The sequence below is a fragment of the Pongo pygmaeus genome, chromosome 6 (assembly GCF_028885625.2).
Source record: "Pongo pygmaeus isolate AG05252 chromosome 6, NHGRI_mPonPyg2-v2.0_pri, whole genome shotgun sequence".
Classification (NCBI taxonomy): Eukaryota; Metazoa; Chordata; class Mammalia; order Primates; family Hominidae; genus Pongo; species Pongo pygmaeus.
The window spans coordinates 64,538,964-64,566,023 of record NC_072379.2 but is presented as its reverse complement, the minus strand read 5'-3'; the positions used below and the strand labels follow the sequence as shown (position 1 = coordinate 64,566,023).

At 41.3% G+C, this 27,060-nt stretch overlaps 1 protein-coding gene across 2 annotated transcripts in view; it reads right to left on the bottom strand.

Annotated features, from left to right (window-relative positions):
- Window positions 1–793: 793 nt before the first annotated feature.
- RAPGEF5 (Rap guanine nucleotide exchange factor 5) overlaps window positions 794–27,060 on the bottom strand; it is a 239,890-nt gene continuing 213,623 nt past the window's right edge. Inside the window, exons 21-26 of one of the 2 annotated variants that reach the window (XM_054495020.2) lie at window positions 22,511–22,601; window positions 19,418–19,468; window positions 18,522–18,609; window positions 13,513–13,577; window positions 8,089–8,143; window positions 794–5,010 (exon numbers count right to left, since the gene is read on the bottom strand). In XM_054495020.2, the coding sequence (XP_054350995.1) occupies window positions 4,895–5,010; window positions 8,089–8,143; window positions 13,513–13,577; window positions 18,522–18,609; window positions 19,418–19,468; window positions 22,511–22,601 (466 nt within the window). In that variant the 3' untranslated portion in view covers window positions 794–4,894. Of the gene's footprint in view, window positions 5,011–8,088; window positions 8,144–13,512; window positions 13,578–13,622; window positions 17,531–18,521; window positions 18,610–19,417; window positions 19,469–22,510; window positions 22,602–27,060 lie in introns of those variants that run through there. The other variant, XM_054495021.2, reaches the window with a different exon arrangement.

Below are 27,060 nucleotides of genomic sequence, written 5' to 3'. Positions count from 1 at the left end.
TCGTTCACAAGCCAGGGCTCTGCTCCATGTTTCCTATGATCCAGGACCCAGGCTGATAGGGGTGCCTTCATCTGGAGCAGTGCAGGTCTCACAGGACAGCAGACATGGCAGATGCAGGCTACCTCATAAAGCTTCCACAGACATGTCTCCCCATTTTTCACTGGACAGAGCAAGACACGGCCACTCCTGGGTTCAACAAGGTGAGGTTTATAATCCCCCTGCAAGGGGGAGACGGACACATGCCAAAGGCCAAACTTGACCTTGATGGGCAAGATGTACAAATTTCCTGTTTATACAGAGAGAAGATGCTGAACACTCATGCAGTCTGTGCTAGTGTATATACTGCCTGGCATCCCACTGCTCCAGAGCATCCTTATTATCCCTGTGCTGTACCATCCACTCATGGCTCTTCCGCTCTCAGGACCTCTATCCTGGGCCCCGGGTATCACCACTGGGCTGGTAGCTGCACTCAGTATCTGGGCTGGTGAGGGAGTTCCTGGTCCTGCTCAAGTGGGGTGAGGCAATGACAATCGTTGCCAGATTCCCCAAATTTCAGGCTCTGAGAACACTGATGAAATTCCCAAAATAGGGTGTTTAGGTTCTGCAATAACCCAATGGCAGGATAAGTGATTTAGGCTTCTATGGGCTGCCTGAGAACCTCTTCACCTACTTGTAGCTCTTTCAGTGAGCAAATGACTTCTGAGTTCCAACCCCCTGAGCATCATATGCTGCCAGAACAGAGCTATTTAATCCACACACATCACAGAGAAAGCAAGAAACTAAGAGGCATGAATAGTGTCTTTAACATAGTCTCATATTTGGAAAAGCAGTTTTAAAAAAACAATTGAAAATACAAGATAAGGTAAGGGTTACTTATGTAAGTTTTAACCTTATATTGCTTGGCCATTTTTACATATAAATTATTGCTTACTAGCTTCGATAAATACACAGCACAGTCATATATATATATATTATATATATACACAGAGGCAGAAAGCATGGAATATGGGAAAGAAAACACTGTTAATGGCAATTCTGGTAACTCAACAAATGTTTCATATTTACCAGTTCTTTAAATGGTGGAAAACTACCAAGTGTAGTCCCTGAGAAGTTAGGTAGACACCCTGATGGCGGGTTCTCTATCTTCTAATTGTTAATGCAAGCTGACAATATCACAGCAGCCCTAATTAATGATACATTAAAAGGCAAGATTTCTTGCTTCAGGTCACTGATTTCATCCCAGTATTTAATAACAGTGTAATACGAATACAATAAATAGACTATGCAAATAAATATTACTCTGCTAAAAAATGTTTAGTATATACAGCTTTGCTTTATACAGTAATACATTTTCATCTAACTTTTTGGCAATTTTTAAAAACTTCCCCCTCCCCACCAGTTTTAAGCAGAACTGGCCCACTCACTAAGAAGCAGGCTGAAATTTTAAGGACATGTTTTTGAAACATTTAAAAGAAATCTTGTGTTGGACCACTGCAGAAGACCTGATCGTCCCCATTTTAATGTTTTTGCCCAGTTTCTGAGAAGCCTGGATTGGCTGCGCCATTTAGGAACATTCAGTTCTGGATCTGCGGTGTCTGTCCTGGCTAGAACAGACTTGCAGGGCTGGGATATGGGTAGCAGTGAAAGCCCAGCCCCAGGGATAAGAAGTCATCACTGGTACTCTCTCTTTCATGCCGCGATTTCTCCTCCACTCAGAGGCGAGTATATATTCATGCAGCATCCTCTCCCTGTGGACTAGGCAGTGTGAGCACTGACCTTATCCACATGCTTCTAAATTCGGTGTATGCTCCACACTACCTGTTTGTGGTTCTCGGTCTAGGGAAATGAATTTATTCTAAACATAATTAAGGAAACTAGAAAAAAGTGAAAGCAGGTCATGTGTATCACTATAATCATTTGGCAATTATACAGATGACAAAGAGCAAATTCAAAACACCACACTCTAGGGAACACCTGCAAATGTGTATGTAAAAAAATTTTTTTTTAATGGCAAGGTTGTGATTTTGCCTACGGGGTCCTGCATTCTGCTGTCTTGTGCTAACTTCTAAGCAGGGCTAGTTTGCTGGAACGCTGACGAATCCAAAGACCCATAGGACTGTCTGAGAGTTGTGCTGTAACAAAAAGAGCCCACTTAGAAGTGCCCCCGCACCACCTGGTGCCAAAGGTGGCAGATTACGTAACATTTGCAGAGTGAGCGAAGACTTTATGCAATAATAAAACTCCAAATAAGAGCTGGCAAAGAGCTTAGCCATCTTCTAGACCACACTTCTAGCCAGAACAAACTCTATTCTGAAGAGGCCTTGGTGAATATCCAGAGGGGGTGCATGGCCCATCCTATTAACAAGGAGCACTCAAGCCCCACCACTGTCCACGAGTGAACAGCTCAGATTCCTTAGAAAGAGCTTTCCGTTGAGTAAAATCTGGTTCTCCCAATTCAGGCTTGAATTTTTAATTCCAGATCTAAAATTCTGCAAAGCTTTGGAAACTTCTGAGAGCTGCTGCCTGGCAAACCTCTGGAGACAGTTGTTAAACTTCAGAAAGATGCAGAGATTTTAGACATTCAGAAGACAAGGATGGAAAAGCAAATCTCGACTGCACAAAATCCTCCCTTCCCTCTGCTACCCCTAGGACCACTTAACCATGGCTGGAGGAAGAGTGAACAAGCATCATTTTCTCCCCAGCCAGTTTCTACCCATGTCATGTGAGATACTCTGAAGTCACTGTACAAAATGCATTTAAACACAACATTTGTGTAGCTTCATCTGGCTCGGTGTGCATATCTGACTTGGGGTCTAAACAACATGCAATATGCTAAAATAGTTCTCCACGGAAAATGAGTCCCCTAAAGGTAATGTTCTGCTAGGAGCAGTGTAGTTCTAATGTAAATAAAAATTCGAATTTTGAAATACAGAAACAATGTCAGGATGGCCTTATATGATTACATTGGCCAAACCTTAGTCCAGGGCATAGGAAAAAGGTGAGAACACGCTCTTGTGCTGTAAGCCCATGCTATCGTTAGTAACTGCGTGAGGAGGGCTGTGGAGGGTTTGCTCAGCCCAGCCATGAGGGAAGTCTGCTCTCCGGTTCTCACGGCTCTGGTGTCCTCCTGTGGGCCACATTCCATGATGGCAGCATGCAGCATTTCTCTGAATGGACCAGCCCTGGAGTATGCCCTTCTATAAAACCCTGTAAATGTTCAGGACTGAAGTTTTACATGCTGGGCCAAACTAAGTCTCTCTCAAAGTTCTCTCAAACCTTCTCTCCACATGGTTCCTTCCAGCAGTATCTCAAGCTCAGTGTGGTTCCTGAGCCCAGGAAATAGCACTGCTATAAAGATGTCAAAAAGCATTGGACACGCCTCAGTAATGAGGATGAATGAGGTGTTGATGAGACAAAAAGGAAACAGGTCTGTGTGGGCATGAAAGAGATGAACAGGCAGGAAGAGTGAGAAGTGCACCAAGACTCCTGCATTTGGAAAATGAATGGACCAGGCCCTTGCATTTTAGCAAGGTGACAAGTATCTAGCAGGCAGGGGTGGATTTCATTATTTTGACCCATAGGCTGTTTTGTTCATGTGAAGGTTGAAAGAAATCCTCTAACCAGTCCTTGAAAATATCAAGAGGTCTTATTTGCTACAGGAGCCTCAACTGGTAAAAATGGGAATAATAAGAAAAGATTTTAGAAGACTCAGATTTTGGAAAAAAAAAAAAAGGCAAATTATAGAAAGGCTCCCTGCTTTGGCTGGTAGTTGGACTATAGGACTTCTAAGTCACCAACATTAATCAGACATTTGGCTATTTCAGGGCATTTTTCATTTGCCAAAACACTGGTAATTACCACTATCTTATTACCTAGAGAGTGCGAAGTGCTTCACTCATTAAACGTCACTTAACCTCCCTGCACTGGCTGCTGTCATTCCATAGTGTGGGCAAGGAGCCTGTATGAGGTACGCAAAATGCATCATCAGGCACAAGAATGCAGACTTTTGTGACTCTGTCACCTCAGTAAGCAGTTAGTGAGTGTTTACAATGTGTCAGGCACTGTGCTTTTTCAAAATCATATTATGTCCAATAAAAGATAAGAGCCTGCTTACAAGTATAAAGAAAATCCCCAGAAATTAAACAATGAGTCAATTTCTTAAAGATTACTATTTTTCCTTATTGGCAAAGCAACTTCATCTACCTTGCCTATAGCTGCAAATCAGTTGTACAGAAACTAATTTCACCTGCAAGCATGTGTCAGTAGTTGATTGTGGTGCAAAGTGATGCACACCTTGACATTGTTCATCTGCCCATCACAGCATGGACGCTAGCTGCAGTCTTCACTAACTCCCTAGACACAAGTGGCTTTTGGTGACATCATAAGTTGTATCAACAGAAACCTCTCCTCCCTGGAGATCTAGAGATGCTGTCTCTGTCATCAGGTGTTCAAAGGAATGACTTCTTTGACAGCTTATGGACAGTAACCTAAGACTATGCAAAGTAAAAACTCCTTCCTGTTTCATGCACGCTCTTAATGAAATATTTGGTCATTGCATGTCAAGACGTTGTCTTGTCTTGATGCTGGCACATCTCATATTGAAAACTGGACTGGATCAACAATGTGATCATAAGAAACCAGGCTTCTCCATCTCAAGAATGCTTCTGACTCTCCTTCTGCCTTCTTGTCCCGAGAGAAGCACGGAGAAACCTCTCCCCCTCTCTGGTGGCTGACGTCACTTCCTGAACACGCTTTGGCTGGCTTTCCTGTGAATGTCTTGGGTTATACTGATAAAACTCAGCAACTTCTTTTCTCACAGGAAAGCAACGTGCTTGGCATAGACATTCCCGTAGCTCAAAGTGCTGCAGATACAGGGGAGGTGAGGCAGTGGGGCTCACACCCGAGGCTCGATCCTGTGTGAGAGCTCAAACAGAGCCTGCTGGCTGTCAATGACATACAGGTGATTAACATAGGACTTTAACTCTTGATGCTCTTTTGGAGACAGGTCACCTGTTGTTTAGAGGGGGAAAAAAAGACAATCTCAGGAGAGCAGTAATGCTGTATCTACATACCAACAAAACCCCACACTAAGGCTGAGAAAATGTACCAGGTGGGTTCTCATTAGTCAGAATCCCATAAGAGGTGTCCTTGTCCTACAGTAGAAATGCTTTTTCAGCTCAGAATGGATTCCTCAGGTCAGGCAATCAGACCGGCAGGATATTTATAGCATTTATTACCTAACATTGTATATTATTTAGAAATTACGTTATTATCTCATTCCACAGATGGGGAAACTGAGCACAGTCACGCAGCAAGTTAAGTGTCACAGCCAGGATTCGGACCCAGGCCAGATGGTTCCTGAGTCCTTCTAGGTAGGCTTTTATGGCAGTTACCTGTTTAAATGGCCAGCACTGGCTCCTATATCTCAGTCTAGAAAGCGTTGAAAATCGCTGATAATGTATTTAGCATATGAATGCAATCACTCTTTTTTTGTTGTTTAGATTTTGTACAATTCTTCGGTATTCTCATTTTTTGGGAAAAAAAATTTAATGGAGCAATTGAATGAACAGATACAACAGAACAGACTCTAAGATGTGGTTAACATATGAAATAGCTTCAGAAAGTATGTGTATAACTAAAGTCTATCCAGAGAAGGATAAGACAAGGGGCTTTTCCACTCACATATCTAGGGCAGTCAAGGAATCGAGGGGCCAAAGGAGGCTTTAGTGCACTGTGAACACATCCACACCCTGCTAGCGTCCGTGCTGATAAGGAATCAGGATGAAGCAGCATGAACCAAGGGCAAACCCATGCACCATAGTCAAACACACACACACACAAGCAAACCATTTGAGGCTGGGGAACACTGGCCAAACTGCACTACAGTAAAACAATGGAAAGGTGAGTGGCGAAGACATCATATCCTGTTGCTTTGTAGATTATGCATGGGACAGGCAGGGTGAGCTGCTGGATCTCAGTTTGAGCAGAGGGAAGGGAAATGCAGGAGGCTGAGCATTTTCTTATAGCATTTTTTTCTCTTGGTGAAATCCCCTTTTTTCTCCTCTATAACAGATGCATTTTATGAGGAAATAATTTAAGACCTGTATGACATGGGTGGCTTATAATTCTTAGGGTTAATAGAAACAAGGCTTCCTGGTTTTAGCAAGTAAACACACTAGGAGTTAAAGTTTATACCATCCCACCTGTTTGAAAGTAACAAAAAGCTGTTTTATTCCAGAATGCCTTCTCTGGAAGACGCTGAGAAAGTTAAACATTGGTTTGGATAACATGATGCTACAAAGGTAATTTTATGTTAATTTTCAAGCCTTAAAAAGATGGCACAATAAATGGTTCTAACCATGGCAACTGACATTTGCATGACACTTTATAATGCATAAGTGACTTGACTAACATTTTCATATTTTATCCCAAATGCTGACATTGGTTTACTATGCTCATATAAACTGTTAAAATGAACTCGGATAATTCAGTTCCCAAACCAATTTTTAAAGATACTGTATATAAATATTAGAACATAAACTGGCTTGATAGTTACTTAAATTTCTCCTTTGCTTAGTACACAGAGGGTTGCTCTCTGATGAGTGGGAGGTTCAAGGCAGGTTCAAGGCCACACAAGCTAGTATAACTATCACCTTCCTGTCTATACTTGGAGCATATATAAACTTGATTTCCTTGGTTAAGTGAGACTGATATCTTAGAATTAGCTGAATCCCCAGTAAACACTTGGGAAGCAAAGGAGGATAAAAGCAGTATGAAGCTGTACTCATCAGCATTATGCTTGTACATTTCAGTGAATCTCTGTGATGATGTTATGATTACTATTTTTATTGTAACTGCATTGCACTTGTATGCTTGATGAAGAATTACATAGGTATATTAAAGTGGTACTAATTGATGTGAATATTTAGAAAATTAGGTCCTGTATTTATAAGTCTCCTTTTCAAAGAGAAAACATAATCCACACAGAAGTCCAGTTCCTCACTTACTTTGTTGGGGGACAATATTGCCAGCCTAGACCAGCACTGAACAGAAAAGAATTCTTAAGCAGGTGTACTCAATTGTTAGTAGTACTTTTCTTGAGAAGTAGGACTCTGATTTTCTACTTTATATATACTTCTATATTGTTGAAAAAATTGTTTTACAATGGGCATGTCTTACTTAAAAAATGAAGTTGAACTGAGTGGTTGCCTTTGATTAATTTATAATTATTGAACTCTATTTTCTATTTTTTATTACCCTTTGTATCCATAGGATCTGTAGAGGGTAAAGGAGAGGGCAAGGAGGTAAGGCAGACTCAGTCTGAATAATGGCTAAATAAGTGAATCTCTCTGAGTCTCTGCTTTTTGTTCTACACCTACAGGGTTAATAATCCCCATTTGCTAGGACTGATGTCAGGATTCCACTGCCCATGTGAAAGCTCCTTCAACTCAATAAAGTTGATTTCCTTCCTTCCTGCAATGTTCTAACACCATTTAAACATAGTATAAATTATGACTGAGATTTGAAATGGAACAAATATTCCTACATACATTAGTCTCAGTGGGGATTCTACAAAAGTGCTCAGAACCACACTTCTGCAGCTGAAAGGCAGCTCCAGACAGGAAGTTTTTGTTGGAGAGGAGAAAAGATTCTGGAAGGCTGCTTTAGGCACTTTTACAAGCTATAGTCCTATTCCAGGAAGGCTCCACGCAAAGAGGTTAGGGACAAGGTCACCCCTGCTAAACTCACCAGTGATTTTGAGCCAATGGGCAAGCAAAGCAAGACACTGTGGGGACAGGAGTCAGCAGGAGTTGCGGGGAGGAGGTTTCTGAGTGTGTAAAGTCACTCTTCACAGCATAAACTTGCTGCCATGAGGGGATAATAATCTGCCATATCTTGTCTTCCTCTGCATCCCAAACATGCAGTGAGGAAACAAAGAGACAATCTACTATGTATATACAATATGCATATGTATATACATATGATACTTTTCAATCTGTTTAAATTGATTACCACCCAATACTTGTGACCACAGTTGGTATCAACGTAGAGTCAATTTACATTCCGCACCTGACTTCAATTACTCACCAAACTGGTTAGTCCTGCAGTGTCTCAGGGTTCGGACAGTGTCTGCGATCATATGCTGTAAAGTAGAACAGGAAACACATCAATGGAAGGGTCGCTGAAGGTGTTACTGAAGAAGCAGTGCCTGCTATGATGGAAGGATAATCTAGCACTCTTGGCTGTAAACAGAAGAACTGTATTTGGAGCTGGACGTAGCTTTGATTCTATGGAGTTTGGATTATCAAAGAATATTTAGTCCTTGTCTGCAAAAACAGTAGCACCAGAATGGGTGAGGTGGCTCTCACCTGTAATCCCAGCACTTTGGGAGGCTGAGGTGGGCGAATCACTTGAGGTCAGGAGTTTGAGACCAGCCTGGCCAATATGGCGAAACCCCATCTCTACTAAAAATACAAAAAAAATTAGCCAGGGGTGGTAGCAGGTGCTTGTAATCCCAGCTACTCGGGAGGCTGAGACAGGAGAATTGCTTGAACCTGGGAGGCGGAGGTGCAGTGAGCCGAGATCACACCACTACACTCCAGCCTGGGTGACAGAGTGAGACTCCGTCTCAAAAACAAACAAACAAAAAAACAGTAGCACCCAATCTGAATTGCACAGCTTCTTACTGAGCCATGAGAAAATACATTGTAGAGAAGTGCAGCACTCCCAGCCCCAATCACCCTGTTCACATTTGCACATGTGTTTCACTTCAGGGTATGTGTCACCTCCTCTCCATGAAGCCTTTCTGAGATGTCCCTCCTGGACTTAGAGGTTCCAATCTCAACATTCCCACTGCTCTTCGTACAGCACCTATTGGCTTTGTGTCATTGTCGTTGCTGTTGAACTTTTCTCCTTCTCTAGACCAAGTACCACCAGAGGGCTTTGCATGTGCAGAGCCTACTATGTCAGACACATTGACTTACACATATGGGCTGAATGGAGGTAGGAATTTTTGTAGATTCAAAGGTTCAAGTATCTTAAATTGTAACTGGAAATGAGATACTTACAAAAGATGAACACTTTCTAAAACATTAACATCATTTTTTTTTGTTTTTTGAGACGGAGTCTTGCTCTGTCACCCAGGCTGGAGTGCAGTGGTGTGATCTTAGCTCACTGCAACCTCTGCCTCACGGGTTCAAGCAATTCTCCTGCCTCAGCCTCCTGAGTAGCTGGGATTACTGGCATATGCCATCACACCCGGCTAATATTGGCTAATTTTGGCTAATTTTTGTATTTTTAGTAGAGACGGGGTTTCACCATGTTGGCTAGGCTGGTCTCGAACTCCTGACCTCAGGTAATCCAACCAAATTGGCCTCCCAGAATGCTGAGATTATAGGTGTGAGCCACTGAGGCCGGCCAACATCAATATCTTTAGAGACCGTTTTCTGTTCATAGTTTATATTCACGTACAGTCTTCAATATTCTAATTTAATTTCTTTCCTTGAAGTCCTCACTGATTTCCAGGCAAAAGTCTTCTTCTTTTTTTTTTTTTTTTTTTTTGAGATGGAGTCTTACTCTGTCACCCAGGCTGAAGTGCAATGGCGCGATCTCAGCTCACTGCACCCTCTACTCCCTAGGTTCAAGTGATTCTCCTGCCCCAGCCTCCTGAGTAGCTGGGATTACAGAGGCACACCACCACACCCAGCTAATTTTTATATTTTTAGTAAAGACGGGGTTTCACCATGTTGGTCAGGCTGGTCTTCAACTCCTGACCTCAGGATCCACCCACCTTGGCCTCCCAAAGGGCTGGGATTACAGGCGTCAGCCACCCCGCCTGGCCGGTAAAAGTCTTCTTAAATGTACAGCTGCTTTGGACAAGATCCCATCATCTTATACTTGTGTACTTACAAGAGTCTTCTAGCTGTCTCTACCACTTTTAGTTTTTCATGTTGAAGGAAGTAGCATTTTGGAAGCATATACGTATATGCCATAGGAGGAACTAGAATGCAGTATGTTCTCTTCCAAAATGCTATGCTAGCTGACTTAATTGCCAGAATAATCTCTAAATACTATTGTTTTCATGTTCTAGTTCTCCTGAGAATCAACAGTAGCTCTCTACTGTGTTTCATATCACAATACAAACATCATCCTATTATTCAAGAATTAATATCATTCATTATCTGGGCCTCCAATTTGGGTCAACATCTTTCATGTCCCGACTATACACATTGAGCATAGGATCACCATATACACCAAACCCTCAATGAATTATTGCTGAAAGAATATTAAACACTAAAATATGTTCTTACTTAAAATTCAGAATACACAAATATTATTTGAATATGACCTACTGATTGAATTGTTGTCATAACCATATTTCTAATGCACTTCTATTTGATAGTGGAAAATTGAATAGGACAGTGATTATTGCAGTAGCTCAAGCTGCATTTGTAAAGGAAATGAGACCTGACTCATGTCTGTGCATGTATTGTTCAGTTTCCTTCCCCAAATTTTACCACTTTTCCCAGGTCAGTTTTCTCATTTTAAGCTCTGGCGTCACATTGATTTCTATCATATGCCATTTGCGTAGCTTGTGCGAGGCTCAGACTGATGTAAGGCTCGGTACTGGGTGTGGCATTGAAACCTGAGTTCTGGTCTTCATCTTTAGGCTTTCTAAAGGGGGAGGGGGTAGACAGGGTAAAAGATGATGCTCTTAACATCGAGGGATAAAGAGAAAAAAGAAATCATTTGTTTCTTTTTATGAAACAGTTTGAGATGAAAACATTTCCAGTCGCTGAGGCAGCAAGGAATGTAGCATAAAGAACAGAAATCTCATTAGACCTGATGAGGGCTTCTGGATTTTCATGGGGTCTGACTCAGTGTACTGGCCTGCATCAGCCAGATAAAGATAATACACTGAATTATCTGAAGCTGGCTTAAGTTAATGGTCCATCATGAGGAATTGACTTTTCACAAGTTAATTCACTTAGGTTCTACTGGTTCATTATTGTGAAAGATGATCCTGTTTTAGCTTTAGAGAAACCCAGCCCTTTGCTAAGAAATATTCCTTGAAAATAGTGTTTCTCCTAGAAAGGTCAGTCTCATTCTCCAGCATCCAAGTGTAACACAGGGCTATATATGACATAAAACTGCTTTTTGTCCTGGACACAGTTTTATCCTGTCTACTCTGTGTAAGGAGGGGTCAGCATGGGGCATGCTGTGGACCAGGAGCTCACTAGTCCCATGTGCGGAGCCTGCCCTCTGAGGAAATGAAGAGCCCATGCCTGCCTGACAGGCTTGTGTGTGCGCTATGTGCCTGCTGTGTGCATGCTGAACTGCACCCATTTCTTCATTCTTTTATAAAATAAAATTTCTCTTTAGGAATTTAAAATATTATTTATGCCATGCTACTCCCTTAAACTTTCTCAAAGAATTAAGGGTATGATGATTGACCCTAATAGAAGTCATATCATTTAGACCTCCTTCATTTCCAGCCCTATGGTTAGTTGGCAGTCTTGGCATATTTGAGAGCTGGCGTTAAGAGGCTTCTGCTGGATTACTGGAGAGAGCGGGTCAGAAGGAAGGTGGGAACAAGCTTTCCACAGCTTGTTCCCATTTGTGACTTTACGGACTTGTTCAGGTTTTTTTTTTATTATCTTGTCACTTTGGTGGCACTATCTGAGGGGGAAATGACATAATGAACTTAACAAATTCACTGGTTCACTTTAGGGAGGTCAACCTCATGTCTGCCCTTAACAACAGGCAACAGCCAGCTGATAAAGAGTTTAGTTGTTCTCTCACGGCCCCTTGGACTAGTCAGGGGAAAGGATTACTAGGCCTTTCCAGGGAATTCCACTTGGCATGACACACCTCATCCCACATCTTCACAGATGCTCCACAAAGCTCATGTGTTGTTCTTAGGGAGATGTGTTGGCCAGGAAGCGAAGTAAATATTGACCAAAGGCTTCATATTCCCGCAACTGTTTCACTAATCCCAAACGCCAGGGATTAACCTGCTTAGAGGCAAGAATTCTAGTGCCTGCAGCCTTTCATTGCTAGTAAGTGCCCTGTGATCTTCAGAATATCACACAGCAACACAAAACACGTACAAAAAAATAACACTTTATCCATTTCTGGCTCTGTTGGTTTGACTGTAGCATCTAAAATAACTGAGCTCTGATTCCAAAACACTTACTGCAGAGACAGACTTGAAAATGTATTGACATAGCCACTTAGAAAAGCACTAGCTGTGAAGTGATGGTCTTCGGTGTGGTTAAAATGGAGATAAAGCAAGATATTCTAAGACTGTATTCTATATTCCAGATGCTTGGGTTTTGGGGGTTGCATAAGAGCCGACTACACTGTTCCCGAGCTGCCTCACCCTACATGTGGGGAGTTGGCTGGGTGAGCAGAGCAATGTACTTCTGAGGCAAAGGTCAGGTGCCAAGCCTCAGCGGGACTCATCAGTTCCTACTGTTCTTTGATCATGGTCTGTGGTCCCTGCCTCACTTAACCTCCTCTCAAGTGCCTGACTCAGCCTCACAGGGAACCAGGGTCAGTTTCTGCAAGAGTTCACACAAATCCATCACCATTACTGAAAAGGTCACTCAAAGGTCAGGATCTGTGGAGCAGGGTTACTGGTATCGTCTTTAACCACGAAGGACAGTTTACTCTATGACACTAAAGTTCATCTGTCAGATAAATCCATTCCTCTTGCAGGCAAGTGGGTCTCTTTGGAGTACTTCTATTTTACAGTTGCTCAGTTCTTATGGGTAACCCCTCCTTTGCTCAAGGGCAAGTCAGAAAGGCTTGGAGGGGCCCACTGTCTTACAAAGCACCTAGGAATGCCCTGGAAATCATTCAGGAAGCAGTGGTTCAGAAACATTTAGAGAGGACTGCCCTGGGAACCTCTTGCTTGTGAGGAGGGAGGGTACTTTGCCTGAGCCGCTCTGGCCATGGTGCTCAGGGGTGGCACCCTTTGTCCATAGGCTGATAAAGGAGTGGCCCTTCCCTTCACACAAGACCCTGCAAATTCCAGCCTCACATTAAAGCTTGCAGTCCTGAGAGACAAACATGTATCCCCAGAAGAGGAACTTTCTCCCTCTGTGCCTTGAAAGCACGCAGGCTGAGACACTGAGAGATGCCTGTAAAGCAGTAAAACATAATATCCTGAGTGTGGATTCCTCCTGACAGCAGCCTTACAGTTTTAGCTGTGGTTCAATAATATACCCTCAATTCTTCATCTTATCATATTCCATTTTTAAAAACAAAAAGCAGATTTTCATATTTGGTTCACAAAAACCTTGCTAACATACTTGTTAATTGGAATACATTTTATTGGCAGCGTACAACATGCAGCAAATAAGCTCCTTGAATGAAGCAAATAAGCTCCTTGAATTCGCCATGCATCCAATGGAGAAAAGTACTAAAACTATTTGTTTCCTAGAGCAGGAAAGAAAAGCATACATTTCTGTTACTGTAAAAAAGGGAGAGGTAATGAAATTTACGTACCAGCTTTTCAAAATTGACAAGATTATCCAAAAAAGTTTTATTTCCTTCATGAATAAATGTTACATCTGAAAATTAAAAACAAAAAGATGTATGTATCATTAGGAATGGATCATGAGTCAGGGCTGAAGAGGTCTAGGTACAATGCAACTTATTCATTTTTCCTAAACATTATGGATCATTCCATGCACTTGGAGAGGCAATTTGAAATTGGATTTATGTGTTATTTGATGTAAAAATGCATAATTTATGTGTGTGTATATGTGTGTGTGGAAAAACAGTGTAACCTTACTGAAAGTATATATTTTGCACTCATAATGAAGTGTTTGACTTCAATCTGCTTAATATAAACTAAAGTTAGTCTATAACTTAATTATTCCATTATGTGTTTAAGTCAGAAGACTGAGCAGAAAAGGACTGAATACCCAGAAACAACAGGATTTTATTAAGTATGCGTTTGCTTTTTACAAATCCCTGGCAAAGTGTATGGGACCTGCTTTACTTAAAACTACTAGTTAAGATATAGATTTAGATGTTTAAATTTAAATTTTTGGTTCCCAAAGTTGATGTCTGATTGTGTACCAGAAATAAGTGAGGAAAGAGGCAGGCTTGAAAATATCAAGATGTCTGGCCCCATTCGACTAGTAGAAAGCAAGCATCACTGACGAAAATAAAAGGAGGAAAGTACAATGAAAGTGCATTTTCAGAGGAAGAGAAAGTTAAATTTGGTTTGAGGCTCACTGCATTTAAATGAGTGAGGATATTCATTAAATATCTCCTGCTGGCTGCAGTAAACAAAAGAGTGCCTCCTCAAGACATATAGATTTGGAAATTAGTTACATTAAATAAAGTAGCAACTGAAGCTCTGAGAGTGGATGACTTAGCCATAATCGGATCAGAGGGTGGATGACTGAGTATCAGGGAATCCTCACAGACAAGTATCACAAAAAGAAATATACTAAAATTTAAAGCATGTGCAAATAATCATGTTATATTACAGACATGGAGAACCAACCAAATAAAAACAGCCTTCAAAAATCTTGTAAAAATAACCTGATAGAAAAGAGGGGAAAAGACTGTCTTAAAAACTCCTATAAATACAAAATGAACGTATTTGCTTTTAATCAGGACTTTTATTCTGCTGGTGCCTACAGGGTAATTATGACATAGGTGCTCCTAAAACCTGCCACCAAAACTCTGGGCCACAAAGTTTTTACTATCACCAGGAGGTGACACTAGTTACACAGTTCCAGCACACACTGATGCAACCCTCTCCTCAAGGTGTTATACACAGCTTCCAGTGTGGACTGAAATGTTTTCATAAGCTTCTTTTCCTTTTCCTATTTTTTTTTTTTTTTTTTTGCTTGTAAACTGATGTCCTAGTAGGAAAATGATTCACAACTAATTACACAGTCTCCTGACAAACTCTCTGGTTATTTTATTATCTTTTGAAATTTTGCTTTCAGAAAATAATTACAAGCTTTCATTCCGTGACACGGTATTTAGAAAAGAGAAGTCAACACAGGTTTTACCTTTTCTGTGTAGCAAATGCAAACCTGTGCACACTCTGTCTACATTAAACACCACCTGAAGGTCTGGCCTCTACTAACTCTCCAAGAATTCCAGATTTCAAACAGCTTCTCAGAGTGGCTTAGTCCATTTCCCCTGCATTACAGGTTTATCCCTCACCTGCCCCTCACCCCTCTTCCTAGGGATGATGAGGAGGGCAGTGGCAATAATGACATCTTACATTTATTAACAGTGTTAGACATGGCTCTAAAGAGCTTTAGCTGCGTTAACTCATAAGGTAAATTCTAGGAGGTAAGCCTGTGAAGAAACTAAGGCCTCAAGGACGTCTATGGCTAACCCATGCTCACAGCTATATGTGTCAGAGCCAGAATTCAAACAAAGGGAGGCTGACTCCCCCTCACCACTGTGCCTTTCCAGGCACCTCAAGTGGAAAGGACTTGGCTTTTCTTGCTATCAGGTGCAGTCAACCTGCTCAATTTATAACACATGAGCTGCCCCTGCAACACTGAAAGTGCTTCCCTCCTCACTCCCTTCAGGCAGTCCCTCCTGCTGTCAATCTCTCCTCTTCCTAGGTAGTCCCTCTCACTCTTAGCTCTCAGTAGAGTGTATGGCGGCTCTACTGAGGGGCCAGGGCCTGTCAGGCTGGTACTGTCTAAGCATAAGGCAGGGAAGGTGCCAAGGGTGCTGGCCAGGTGAGAGGGGAGACAGGCTGGAAGGTGCTGCAGCCCGGGAGAAAGGGAAGAGTTCAACTGGCTACAGGTTTCGATGCAGTTGAATGGCAGGTGCATGACACGGAAGGTATGAGAGAGAAACAAATGAGAGGTTGGGCTGAAAAAAACTAAGATGTCAGAATTTAAGTCATGGGACAAGAAGCAGTTTTGGGGTATGAGAAATGAGCAACTGCCAGACCTCTTTCACCTGGAGACACCTGAACACACCCCAAACATCTCCTGAAATAGAACTGCTCAATGAAATGACTTTGAAGAGATTGCAAGTGGAAGAGGAGGAAGAAACATCCAAGAGTCCCAAAATTCCTTCCCTTCAGAGCCCCACACAAATCTGCAACAATAAACTCCACTCTAAGACACATACATGAAACCCACCACAGGAACCCCAGTTTATCCTCAAACAACTAGATGATTCACTCCGTCTCCAAAAATAGCACATGATCTACGACTCCTTAGATCCTTAGCTCAGCTGGGTCTTCTCCCCAGCACTTAGTGTTTCCCATTCATCCCTTTCTGACCAAGATTCCACACCACAGTAAGGGGAAAGTACATCAAAAGGCAAGAAATTCAAATAAGAAAGAGGAAGACTGAGGGCTGGAAGGATCCTCGGGTAATCCACTTAATTGATAATCTGCAGGCTTACTGGGAACTGACTTTCAAAAAACGCAATATGGGGGGCCTAATCCTTCCTAAACACCAAGGAGTTCAATTTGGTCCCATTTTTCTAATTAAAAGCTACTCAAAGTAGGAGGCACAAGAGAGGGGGAGACAAAGAGCTTTCATTAAAAACTAAGTTGGTTGTTCTAAAATAGTTCATTGAAACTTTAAATTATGTGATTAAAAAAGCCTAAGAATTAATGTTGTATATTTTTGCCAAAATGTCTCATCTTAGGCATAATATACACGTTTTATATTTTCATCACATTTTCCTTGGAAATTATTTCAGACAAAAACAGTAACTTTAAGTACAATGAAGTACTAATACTATATGTTTTTATAATGACAAAAAATTAAGACAAAGGAAAACTAAGTGCTTATTTAAATTCAAGGAAGCTTCTAATAAGAAAATAACAAATGTTTATTTCTTATTCTTTTGAAATGAGTAAATGTGTTTTCAGTAGAAAAAGGGAAATTTGTCTTGCTGCCAACAGAGGTCTCGATAAACTCAGCAGAGCAGAAAATTGCATCTGAGCTAAAATGTGAGACACTTGACTGCACTAAATATTTTGGGGGGAAACCACTAATATATGGCAGAAGGCTCTGTTCATATCTAATTAAGTTAAAGAAATATTGTCAACTAATTTCTCATTACCTTAAAAGTATGTGTTGTTTCAAAATTTTTTCTTCCTACAATCAATTCCTTCCTACATCGGTCCTGCTTTCTATTGTCTTTATTTGTGTCTAAATGATCCCAAGTGTTACTTCCCACCTGCCACCTCCCACCCTCTAATTGAAGATATTTTATTCCACAAATAAAAAGCACAGACCTTCTCTTAAAAGCAAATAAATATGAAGAGTCAAATAAACTTTTAAATTATTATTTGGGCACCACAGTGTCTCTTTATTTCACACATTTGTATTTAACAGAATATTTTCGGCTTGGATGAAGCATCTATGCATATCTATCTCCATTGTCCTAATATTATATTCTTGTTTCACAGAGATTCCTGCTTCATAGTTGATGAAGGAAGACTCAGTGAGTAGCTGCATGATGTACAGCAACTCACAATAATTTTCCAAGCTCTGGCTGTTCTTGAGAGAAGCTGAAGAGGAAATGCCAGCTTTATTGGGTATTCGAGGGGCGTGGGGGGTGGTGGCAATGGGAGGAAGTGGGGAATGAGGATGGCCAGGCCAACCAGCAATTCAGTTCCCACACAGCTGATTTCCAGAATCACGTGTATGGGTCCAGCCATCGGGGCCTGGCTCAGCAGAAGTTACAAGCCTCTGAAGAGAAGAGGCTGGATGAAAGAGTATTCCTACAAAACCCCTTGAAGGAATCAAAATATGGCCAATGATAATGCCCAAACTCCCTTTCCCTGGAAGCATACAGGTAAAGATTTACACTGAATGTCAGGGGTATACACCAGATTAAAAAGAGTTTCCTTTTATTAATCCCCTCGGTTTGAAAGAGAGATCACTGAGATCTCATCAATAAATTTAACTAACATGTTTCATGATGAATTATTTGGTGCTTAGTGGCGAGTGGTCAGTGGAGTAACTTGCAGCTATCAAATACTTTCCCAACTCAATTCCACTCCTGAAGAAAGGAAGTACACTTCTCCAACAACACTTTTCAAAAGCTATATTGCTTGTATTGACCAAAGGTACTTCTCATACAACAGCAAATTGTGGGCTGCGTCTCTTAAGTTTAGGTTGCAAAAATAGAACATGATTGATCACCATTTGGGTTCTTTATGCCAGCCTTATTCTTGGTTGAATTTGGTGGATTGTTGGCTCAAAGAAAATAATACAGGGCTTAGAAGTAAAGTAAAAGAAAAACAGAAATGTTTCCAGTGCCAAGTTTTGTGAGTCAAGTGAAAATGCTTTGGTGTCTGCTCAAACACAATTACGTATTCTAGGTATCTCAAAAATAATCGGCTATTTGAAAAACAATCACAAGGAAACACAATTAGGTCTGAATGTCAAAATAACTGTAAAGAGACAAAATGAGAGTCCCTTTTTTGCCCTCAATAGTTAGAGTAATAAATTTCTGAAAGATGAAATTACATGGCATAAGAGATAGAAAATCATTACCTTTAAGCAATAAGGGCATGAAAGGGATTTTTGGTGGCTTCATCTTTTTGAATGCATCTCTGTAGGCTTTGTGATTTAGGGAAGGATCCTGCCGAACCAAGCAGATTACAAAGAGAAAGAAAAATCAATGTGCTATAGAAACAATTCTAAATCCACTTTTGCTACACAATTTGAACATGACTTAGATATAGAGAGATTCCTCCTAAGAACAAAGTAGATAAAGGTTTCCTAGGAGAATAAACTCACTAAATTAGGGCAGGAAATCTAAGCAATGAATGAAACTCAAGTTATTGGTTTACAATAAAGGGAAATGACCGCACATGAGAGACATCTTTTGATTGTCCTATTATTTTCCTCAAAGAGATCCTTTAAGTACAGTTTCTTCTGCATAATTTATATCATGAGTTAACCCAAAGTCTCTTGTTAGATACACCACCAAGAAAATCTGTCCTTGTAACGCACAGACAATGCAGAAAAAACAAGAGGATACTGTTTTATTGTATTCTAAAAAGAAACTATAATTTTTAAAAATCTTAATCTAAGAAATTGTAAAAAGGAGAAAAGGGAAAAAGAATAATGCATGAGACACTAATTGCATGCTAAATTTATACTGATTAATTTTGCAGGCTTTGAAATGGACTATACTTAAAAGTCTGCCTTCTGAAAAAATCACACTAAAAGGATTATTTTCACTACCTTTTTAGAAGGAGAGGAAGAAGCATTAACTGTCAACTTGCTTCCCTCCATAAGAAGCAAAGCTACAGTTTCATATACAAGTAAACTAGTCTTGGCTACCTGACACGGTAGAGTACAAATACCAACCACTATAATGTAGAAAGAAACTAGACCCTAGCAATTATTTTAAAGAATAAGTCCCCTTTGGCTCAACTACTTACTGTTAAACTTTCAAGTTCAGAGAAAAGTTTCTTAAACTTCCCAGGGATTTTCTAAAAAACAAACACAAACAAAAAACAGAAGGTCACAGAAGTTGGTTATTTTCAGAGGCATCGAAGGGAGTTTTCATTACGTTGTTTATCTGTGTCACACTTCTGAACATAAATACCTCTATCATCTGTTCTATCCTGATGGCTTCTCATTATACAATTTTCATCATCCCTTTAATGTGATCTTCCTTAGGAATGCTGCTTAAAACAGCTTAAAATAACAGCCACATGATTCAGGAATCTAGTTGGTTAGATATTCCACATACTGGTCGGTCATTTAATAAAAACTTAGACTTCAGTTCCATATCCTACCTTTGACAAATGCTCTCATCTTCTTAATAGTCTTCCTGAGTGGGAAATAATTATGTTGGCTGACATTTTTAGCATAGATGATGTAATTTTATTTCACAGCATCGGGCTAAATAGCGAAGGGCCAGGAGGACCTTAAGTGACGAAGCCTGCACTTTAATGAGTGGAATCAATGAACTGAAGAGCTCAGCCATAACAGGTACCATGCAAAGTGACATGGGATGGAAACAGGCCATCCTCCCAAATAAAAATTCAGGCCTAAGGAAGAAGGGCCTGGAATGTTCCAGCCTGCTTTTAACATGGCTAAGTAAAAAATTGGGTGCCTTTCAATATTGACTTAGTAATCTTTTGTGGTAAACAGCACATATTTAAAGGCAGCCTGAGTTTGAACTCTGACTGCCCTTTCTAGCTATGTGGCTTGGTGTGAGTCAGCAAGCTCTCGGATCTGTTTCTTCAGCTGAGGATGTAGAGACCACTCATGAAAAGTACATGGTCCTTGGCTGGTACTTAACAAATGCCAGCTATTAACACTAACAACAAAGTATAAGAAGATATTTCTGGGATTTTTTGTTTCTAAAAGGAATCAAAACAATGAGGCAACTCCTACAATAATTAGACTTTTACATTATTTAGAGATAGATTTTTTCAATGTGATAATTTTGAATCTGGACTCAGTTTATCTCAGGAAATGGGCAGTTTAATCTGTTTGGAAACTACACACACACACACACACACACACACACACACACATGCACACACACACACACCCCCCAATGAACAGAGGACAAATTAAATGAGAAGACACAAAATGGAGATATTTGCAACTGATTCCAATCTTTCTTCTAAGCTGCCCACCTTAGTCTGTGGGACATCCCTCACAAATGTCCCAGTGGCACCTCAAATCCAACATGTCCGAAGTCGAACTAAGTGATCAGAGATCAGCCACGGAACAAATCCAGCCATGAGCTACTTTTAGGAGGTCAAGTTTTATTGGATTGCTGCCATGCCCCTTCATTCAGGCACGTACTACAGCTGCTCTTTCACTCCAATGGCAGAGTTGAGCAGCTGCAACAGAGACCATGTGGCCTGCACAACCTAAACATTTTTCCTCGCTGGCCCTTTACCAAAGCAGTCTGCTGACCTCTGATCTATTTCTTTTCCTGTATTATCTATTTGGGAAGTGTGATCACTTTCCATTCATCCAGTCACCAGACCTGGAGATCCTGTGGTCACCTCTGCCTGTGATGCCCATCCCCACACTCCAGTAACTCCAGTAACTGCAGGACCTCGAAGGCCCTGCAGCTTGAGGCTTCTCATTCGAGTTTTCTCAGCTACCCAGAGGCAGAATGAGTCCCTCCACTTGCTCTGCCCTGGTCCAAGACTTCTGTCATCACAGGCATGCTCAGTTCTCATGTAGCCATCTCCTGTCTGCCATGGCACTGATGCAGTGTTCTGCACGTAGCAGGCAGTCAATGCACAGATTAAACATAAGCTGGTTGAATCTAATTGAGTTATTTCTCCTCTCAATTTTTCCAAATCAGTTTCATTCAAGGTTTAATTCAAATTCACTCCCCACTGACCCTTGCCAGCCATTTGTTTTCCTCCTACTCTAATGAATCGTGGCATCTGTCACCCATGTCTTTCATCTTGCTTTGTGTGTGAAGGTCTTGTTTGCTTAAGCAGAGCAAGCGGGGCTTTCATTTTTTTTCTTTTGGGTCCCTTTAAGGGGGACTGACTCTGACCCTTGGGTCAGCACAGTGCATTCTTTCAGGGTATGACCCCTGACTGAAAGAAAGCGAATACACAGGTTGCCCAGAGACCTATTCCGAGAAAAAGACAGCTGGCCTATCAGCTTTTCTCTTGTAGGAGTTTGAGTTGGGAACCATGAAGAGAATGGCACAGTCAGTGGTAGGAACTAAATCTGAGAGGACTGTGAGGGAGGCTGAGGAGACCACAGTGAGCCACACGCAGGCTAGAGGGAGAGGCATGATGCTTAAAGAGCAATGATGAGGGGAGAAATGGTACATAGGGAGGTAGCCAGTCAGGAAGGAAAGGAGAGCAAAGGAAACAAAAGCCCAAGGAAGGATGGTGAGGGGACCATGAGTGAGGCAGAGTCCTGCGTCTGTGTCTGGCTAAGTTTAGGGGTATCCCCAGTTTCAGGTCTTCCCACATGAATGTCGCAGTCCACACGTCAGACCTTGTGCGAACTTGAGTGGGCCTCTGCATCTCAGAACCCAAACAGCCTTCAGCATGCAGAGCCAGGATGTGGGAGGTCTGAAACTTTAGAACGTTTTGTGGATCCTCTTTAAGAAAAAGAATATAAAATTACTTTGCTTTCACAAATTTTACAAAAATACACATCATCCACGTGAACACATTGCCAGGGGCCCTGCAAGTGAGAGGCCTTGAAGCTTAAACTCATTAGCATCACAGCAAACGCACTTCTGAGCACACATCATCATGCAGGGAGACTGCGGGGACCAGCCTGGAACGAGAACTGCACTATCAGGCAGGACAGAGGGGAAGACTAATTCCAGCTGGGGAGCACGTTACCATTTTTATCTAGTTCAGACACATTATACAACCGTTTAAAGACCATTTGATCAAAAAGATCCCTACCACCTTGACATATGACTTTCAAACATTTTTAGTTTAGTAGTACTTATCTCATTTAATCCATGTAAGTTACTTTATTTCCATTTTATGTGCCCCTCACCATGGGACTCCAAGGCTCACCTCCCAGGTCTGCGACAGTCGACTGACAGAAGCAGTGTTGAGACCCATCACAATGGCAAAGAAAGAATTCAGGTTTCTCTGGGCTTTGCAGCTATAAAAGAGAGTAGAGGACACTTTGAGGAAACATTCTTTCCCCAGATAATCACAAAAGATAAAGCTGAAAAGACTCTCCTAGGCCACAGAGCTCAAGAATTCTGCTCTACAGCCTACGTACCTCTTACTGCCCTTCAGCTGTCTCTAATGCCAAAGAAATGATGCCAAACGCCTCAGCTCACCCTTACCTAAAGGAAAAGATCTGTACTCTTGACACCCTCCTCATATTTCACAAGATTCCTCCTTTTTTACCTATGTTGTGTGCATTTACAATTTCAGCTGAGCACTCTTTTAAATTCATGTTTCTTTATATATGCCCCACTCTCCTTTTAACAGTTCACTAGTCCTGACTCCTTCATCAAAACACGTTTTTTCATTCTTTGACAGACAAGCCCTTCTCACCTCACAGGTCTAAGCTCCCCCTCCCATTATATTTAGGCACATTTTCTTTGCTACCAACAAAACAGCTACTATAATATGTATATATTTTAAATATGGCATATATTAATGGGAATACTGTTCCACATTTCTCAGTTAAACAAGGAAATGAAATGCAAAATAAGATCATGTTGAGCTCCATTCATTTCATGAGGCTATCCACTCTGCATAACATCAATCATGCCCAGAGACTTAACTGGTCAATATTCCACTAATTTCCAAAGCCAGCTAAAAGGGCTTGGAATGGCAGCGGGAGCTCGGGATTTCAGGGCAGCCAGAATAGCCTGTGAATTCCAGGCACTCCTTTATCTGGAGAGCATTAGAAAACAACCTCTCTGAGATAGGGCTTTAAAATAATAAAAAAAAATTACCCTCCCTTGATCGTTTACTATGAAAAAATATGAACTACTTAGCAGTAAGCAGAGTGTGTATCAGGGGACTTGTGATGTTTGTTTAGCTTCCCTCAGATGCCATCCCTTCTGACCTCTCCACCAATGTCTCACATGGAATCTGGGAATAGTGCAGATCTTGCCTGCTTCTTCAGTTAAATACCATGTTATATTATATACTATGGATTATTTACTATCATTAACAGCTATGTAATATTTTATCAAAAGAGCATAGTACATAATTTATTCCTCTATTGTGGACAATGATTTTCAATTTTCCCTGTTACACAGAATGCTGGAATAAATTTCTTGTATATACAACTTTTTACTGTATTTGTGATTTTTTTCCCATTACGTTGGACTTCCAGTCATTCCATGATTGGTCAAAAGCTGTGAAGACATTAAAGGTTCTCGATACATATTACAAACCGCTGTCCCCTAAAGCTATACCGATTCCCAGTTGCATACATAGTGTATGAGATCACCTAGTTCAGAATCAGGAGAATAAGCTGAGCTGTGGAGTAAGTAGGGAGACCCACAGCAGCTGTGCTCTGGCAGGCCCTGCCTACACTGGCCTGCCCAGAGCTGGCCTCACAGGTTAGGTACTGCCTGAGTCCAGCTGCACATGGCTCCAAGCAAGGAAGGCTCAGGCCTGGGGGCATTCTAGAAGTTCCATCCCCAGAACAGTGGAACCTAGAAAGGCCGTGTTGCCTCCACACCTCATGCCGAAGGTATCTGGGGTGGACACACATCTCGCAGGCAGCTTGCTGCTGAGCCTCCACTGGGCATGGTCTGTCCCTCTCATGGTCCTCCTGTCCAGCTTTTGGCTCTGCCATCAGTTCCTTGGTAATTGTGAGGCCCTGTACCTTCATCCAAGTGACCCCTTATGTGGTTTTTTGCCAACTTTCTCCTGGGTAGACCCTGCTTGGTATATTCCATGAATAAACTATAATAAGATACCTCCCAGTCTGTGACTGGGAAACCTACCTGCATTTGAGAATCACTGCTTTCACATGGTGACTGCCCTTCCTCCTGCTGTTCACTTGCCTCATTTTACTTTTTCTGACTCTTCACAACCCTGAGCGTTCCCACCAGCTAGAACAGACTTGAGTTAGTGCCCTCTCCTGAGTTGATGTTTTGAAATACCAGCCTCCTCTGCAGAGGCTCTTGTGGTCAGTGAGAACTGCTCCATCCCCCTGCTGGAAGCTCCAGTTGGAAGTCTCTCTTACCCCTGGGTCCCTTCACCTTAGGATATGATGGAGGCCCCACTGCTTATGCAATCTCTGCTAGATAGTAGGTTCCTTAAGGCTACAGCATATGTCTAATCATTTTTACATTCTGCCCATCACCCAGGTTCCTAGTACACAACAAACCTTTCAAACAGCATTTGCTGAAGTAGAAAACAAGAACTTCTGGAGAAATGGTTTTATCATTATTCATTATAAAGATGTCTATTATTCTACTTTTTATTGAGCTTAATTTATCTATGTGAAATCTTAGAATTCCCATCTTTTTATCTTTTAGCTCCTCATGAACAATTTTCCTGGTCCATATAGCTTTCTCTTTTAGTCATATTTTAAGGAAAAAAACCCATAAAAACACACATATAACTAACATCTAAATCTGTTAAGAAAAAAAAGGAATTCATACAGACATACTTTCTGGAGAAGACAAATTGATACAGTGCAAATATTAGATGCCATTCCAGGCTGGAATCCTCTGTTAAGGAGGGTCATTCATTCCATGATAAGAACAGACTGTCTGACACTAAACATTCCAGTTCAGCAAACACTCCTTTTGTCTTTGTGTGAGGAAATAAAATCCACTCAATTCACAGAGGTGGGGGATGGGGATGGTGAGAAGGAGGGGAAACATGAATATGCAAATAGGATGCCTCAGGCAGGAAAAACGCTTCATGATTGTGGAAATTCCTATTTTCCCTTGGTTATTCCTACTAGCATGATTACAGGGAATTTAACTTTATGTTTCTGTTGGCATTCTATTCCATGGGTTAGGGATAGAGACCACTACCATAAAGCATTCAAGAGCATGGGGCCATATGGAGAAGATGTGAATATATTTCATTTCCCTGAGGATAGATATAATCTTATAGTGGGAACTGAGCTGGGTGGTGTCATCTTACTCCTTGGAACATTAATTTCCCACTTATCCACATAATTAGCATTTATAAGAAAGCTTTTTACCCAAAAGAGCCTCACCTTTAGGAATTTTACAAGTCATTTTGGAACACAATGGCCAATTTTTTTTAAAAAAGCATTCACCATAAAAGCAATCAATAAGATTTAGGCATATCTTGTTATCTATCCTTCCACGCCCAGTCACACCAAATACCAGGTCAGGAATCTCCATGGTCTCTTCTTGCCTAAGAAAAATTATCCTACTCTTGGGGTCTCTTTGCTATAGTTCAATGTACTAGTTTCAGACCAACCTTCCTGAAAGATAACTCTGATCATGTCTCCCACCCAAAAACTTTCAAAAAATCCCTTCTCCCTTCTCAATTCAGTTCAAACCCTTCAATATGAAATTCAAGATATTTTACAATGTGGTCCCCTCTGTCTTTGCAGATCATTCTCCCACAACTTTCTTACAAATCCCCCTCCACTCTAAATCAGAAGAGGTTACTGTCTCTAACCACAGGCTCTGCTTCACTGTCTCCACTGAGTTGGCCTCCCACAGAGAGTGTATTCTTTTGAATTCCTACCTGTCACATCCCATCCAGAATTCAAATAGATTCAAAGGCAACTTGCTTCACCAATGTTTTCCTGATCCTGCTTCCCACACCCTTGGGGTATGAGCTCTCGCTCCTCTAAAGCCTCAACAGACTTAGATCTTCTTCTAGGGCATTCTCCCATTCTATTTTGCACAGGAGCCAGCTGAGATATAGAATTACCCACTGACACACTGCAAGCCTCACAAAGGCAGGAACTGTGTGTAGACTCAGTCTGATTTCCCCACACTATCTTGTACACATCTGTAGATATAAGTGATCAATATATAGTTTCTGAATATGCTGCACTGACATGTACTTGAAAACTGTTTGATATAAAAACTACTTTGGAAGACAAAGGAGAAATAAAACTGGAAGCCCAGGAAGTAAAAGGAGCTGGGGAAGATTTTGATTCATGCTCCCTGCTTCTGCTGGGGAGCTGTCCAAAGAACAGACCCTTGATATGAATCTGGTATTTTAAGAGATGCTCCTAGCAAGTTACTAAAATTTCATTCAACATTAACTGAGTCATTGCTATTTACCAAGTTCTGTACCACGCACCCAGGTATAATGATTGATAAGAAATAAGCCCCTGTTCTTTGAAAGCGAACACAGCCTAGTGAAGAAATCCTATATAAACAGATAAATTTAATAAATATAATAAGTTTTCAGAAGGTAAAAAGCATATCTGTGCAGAGGGGAAGTAGAGGCAGTAGCAGAAGTAGTACCCCTGCATTTGAAAATCAGGGGTAACTTCAGGAAGGAAGTAATATTTGACTGAGGTCTTGAAGAATGGCAGCAATTTTGCTGGGTGCAAGTGGCCATTCTTGGCAAAGCCAACAAGTGTTCAGGGTTGGAAGATGGTGCTCATGGGAGAGACAGACATTTAGAGTGGCTAGGGC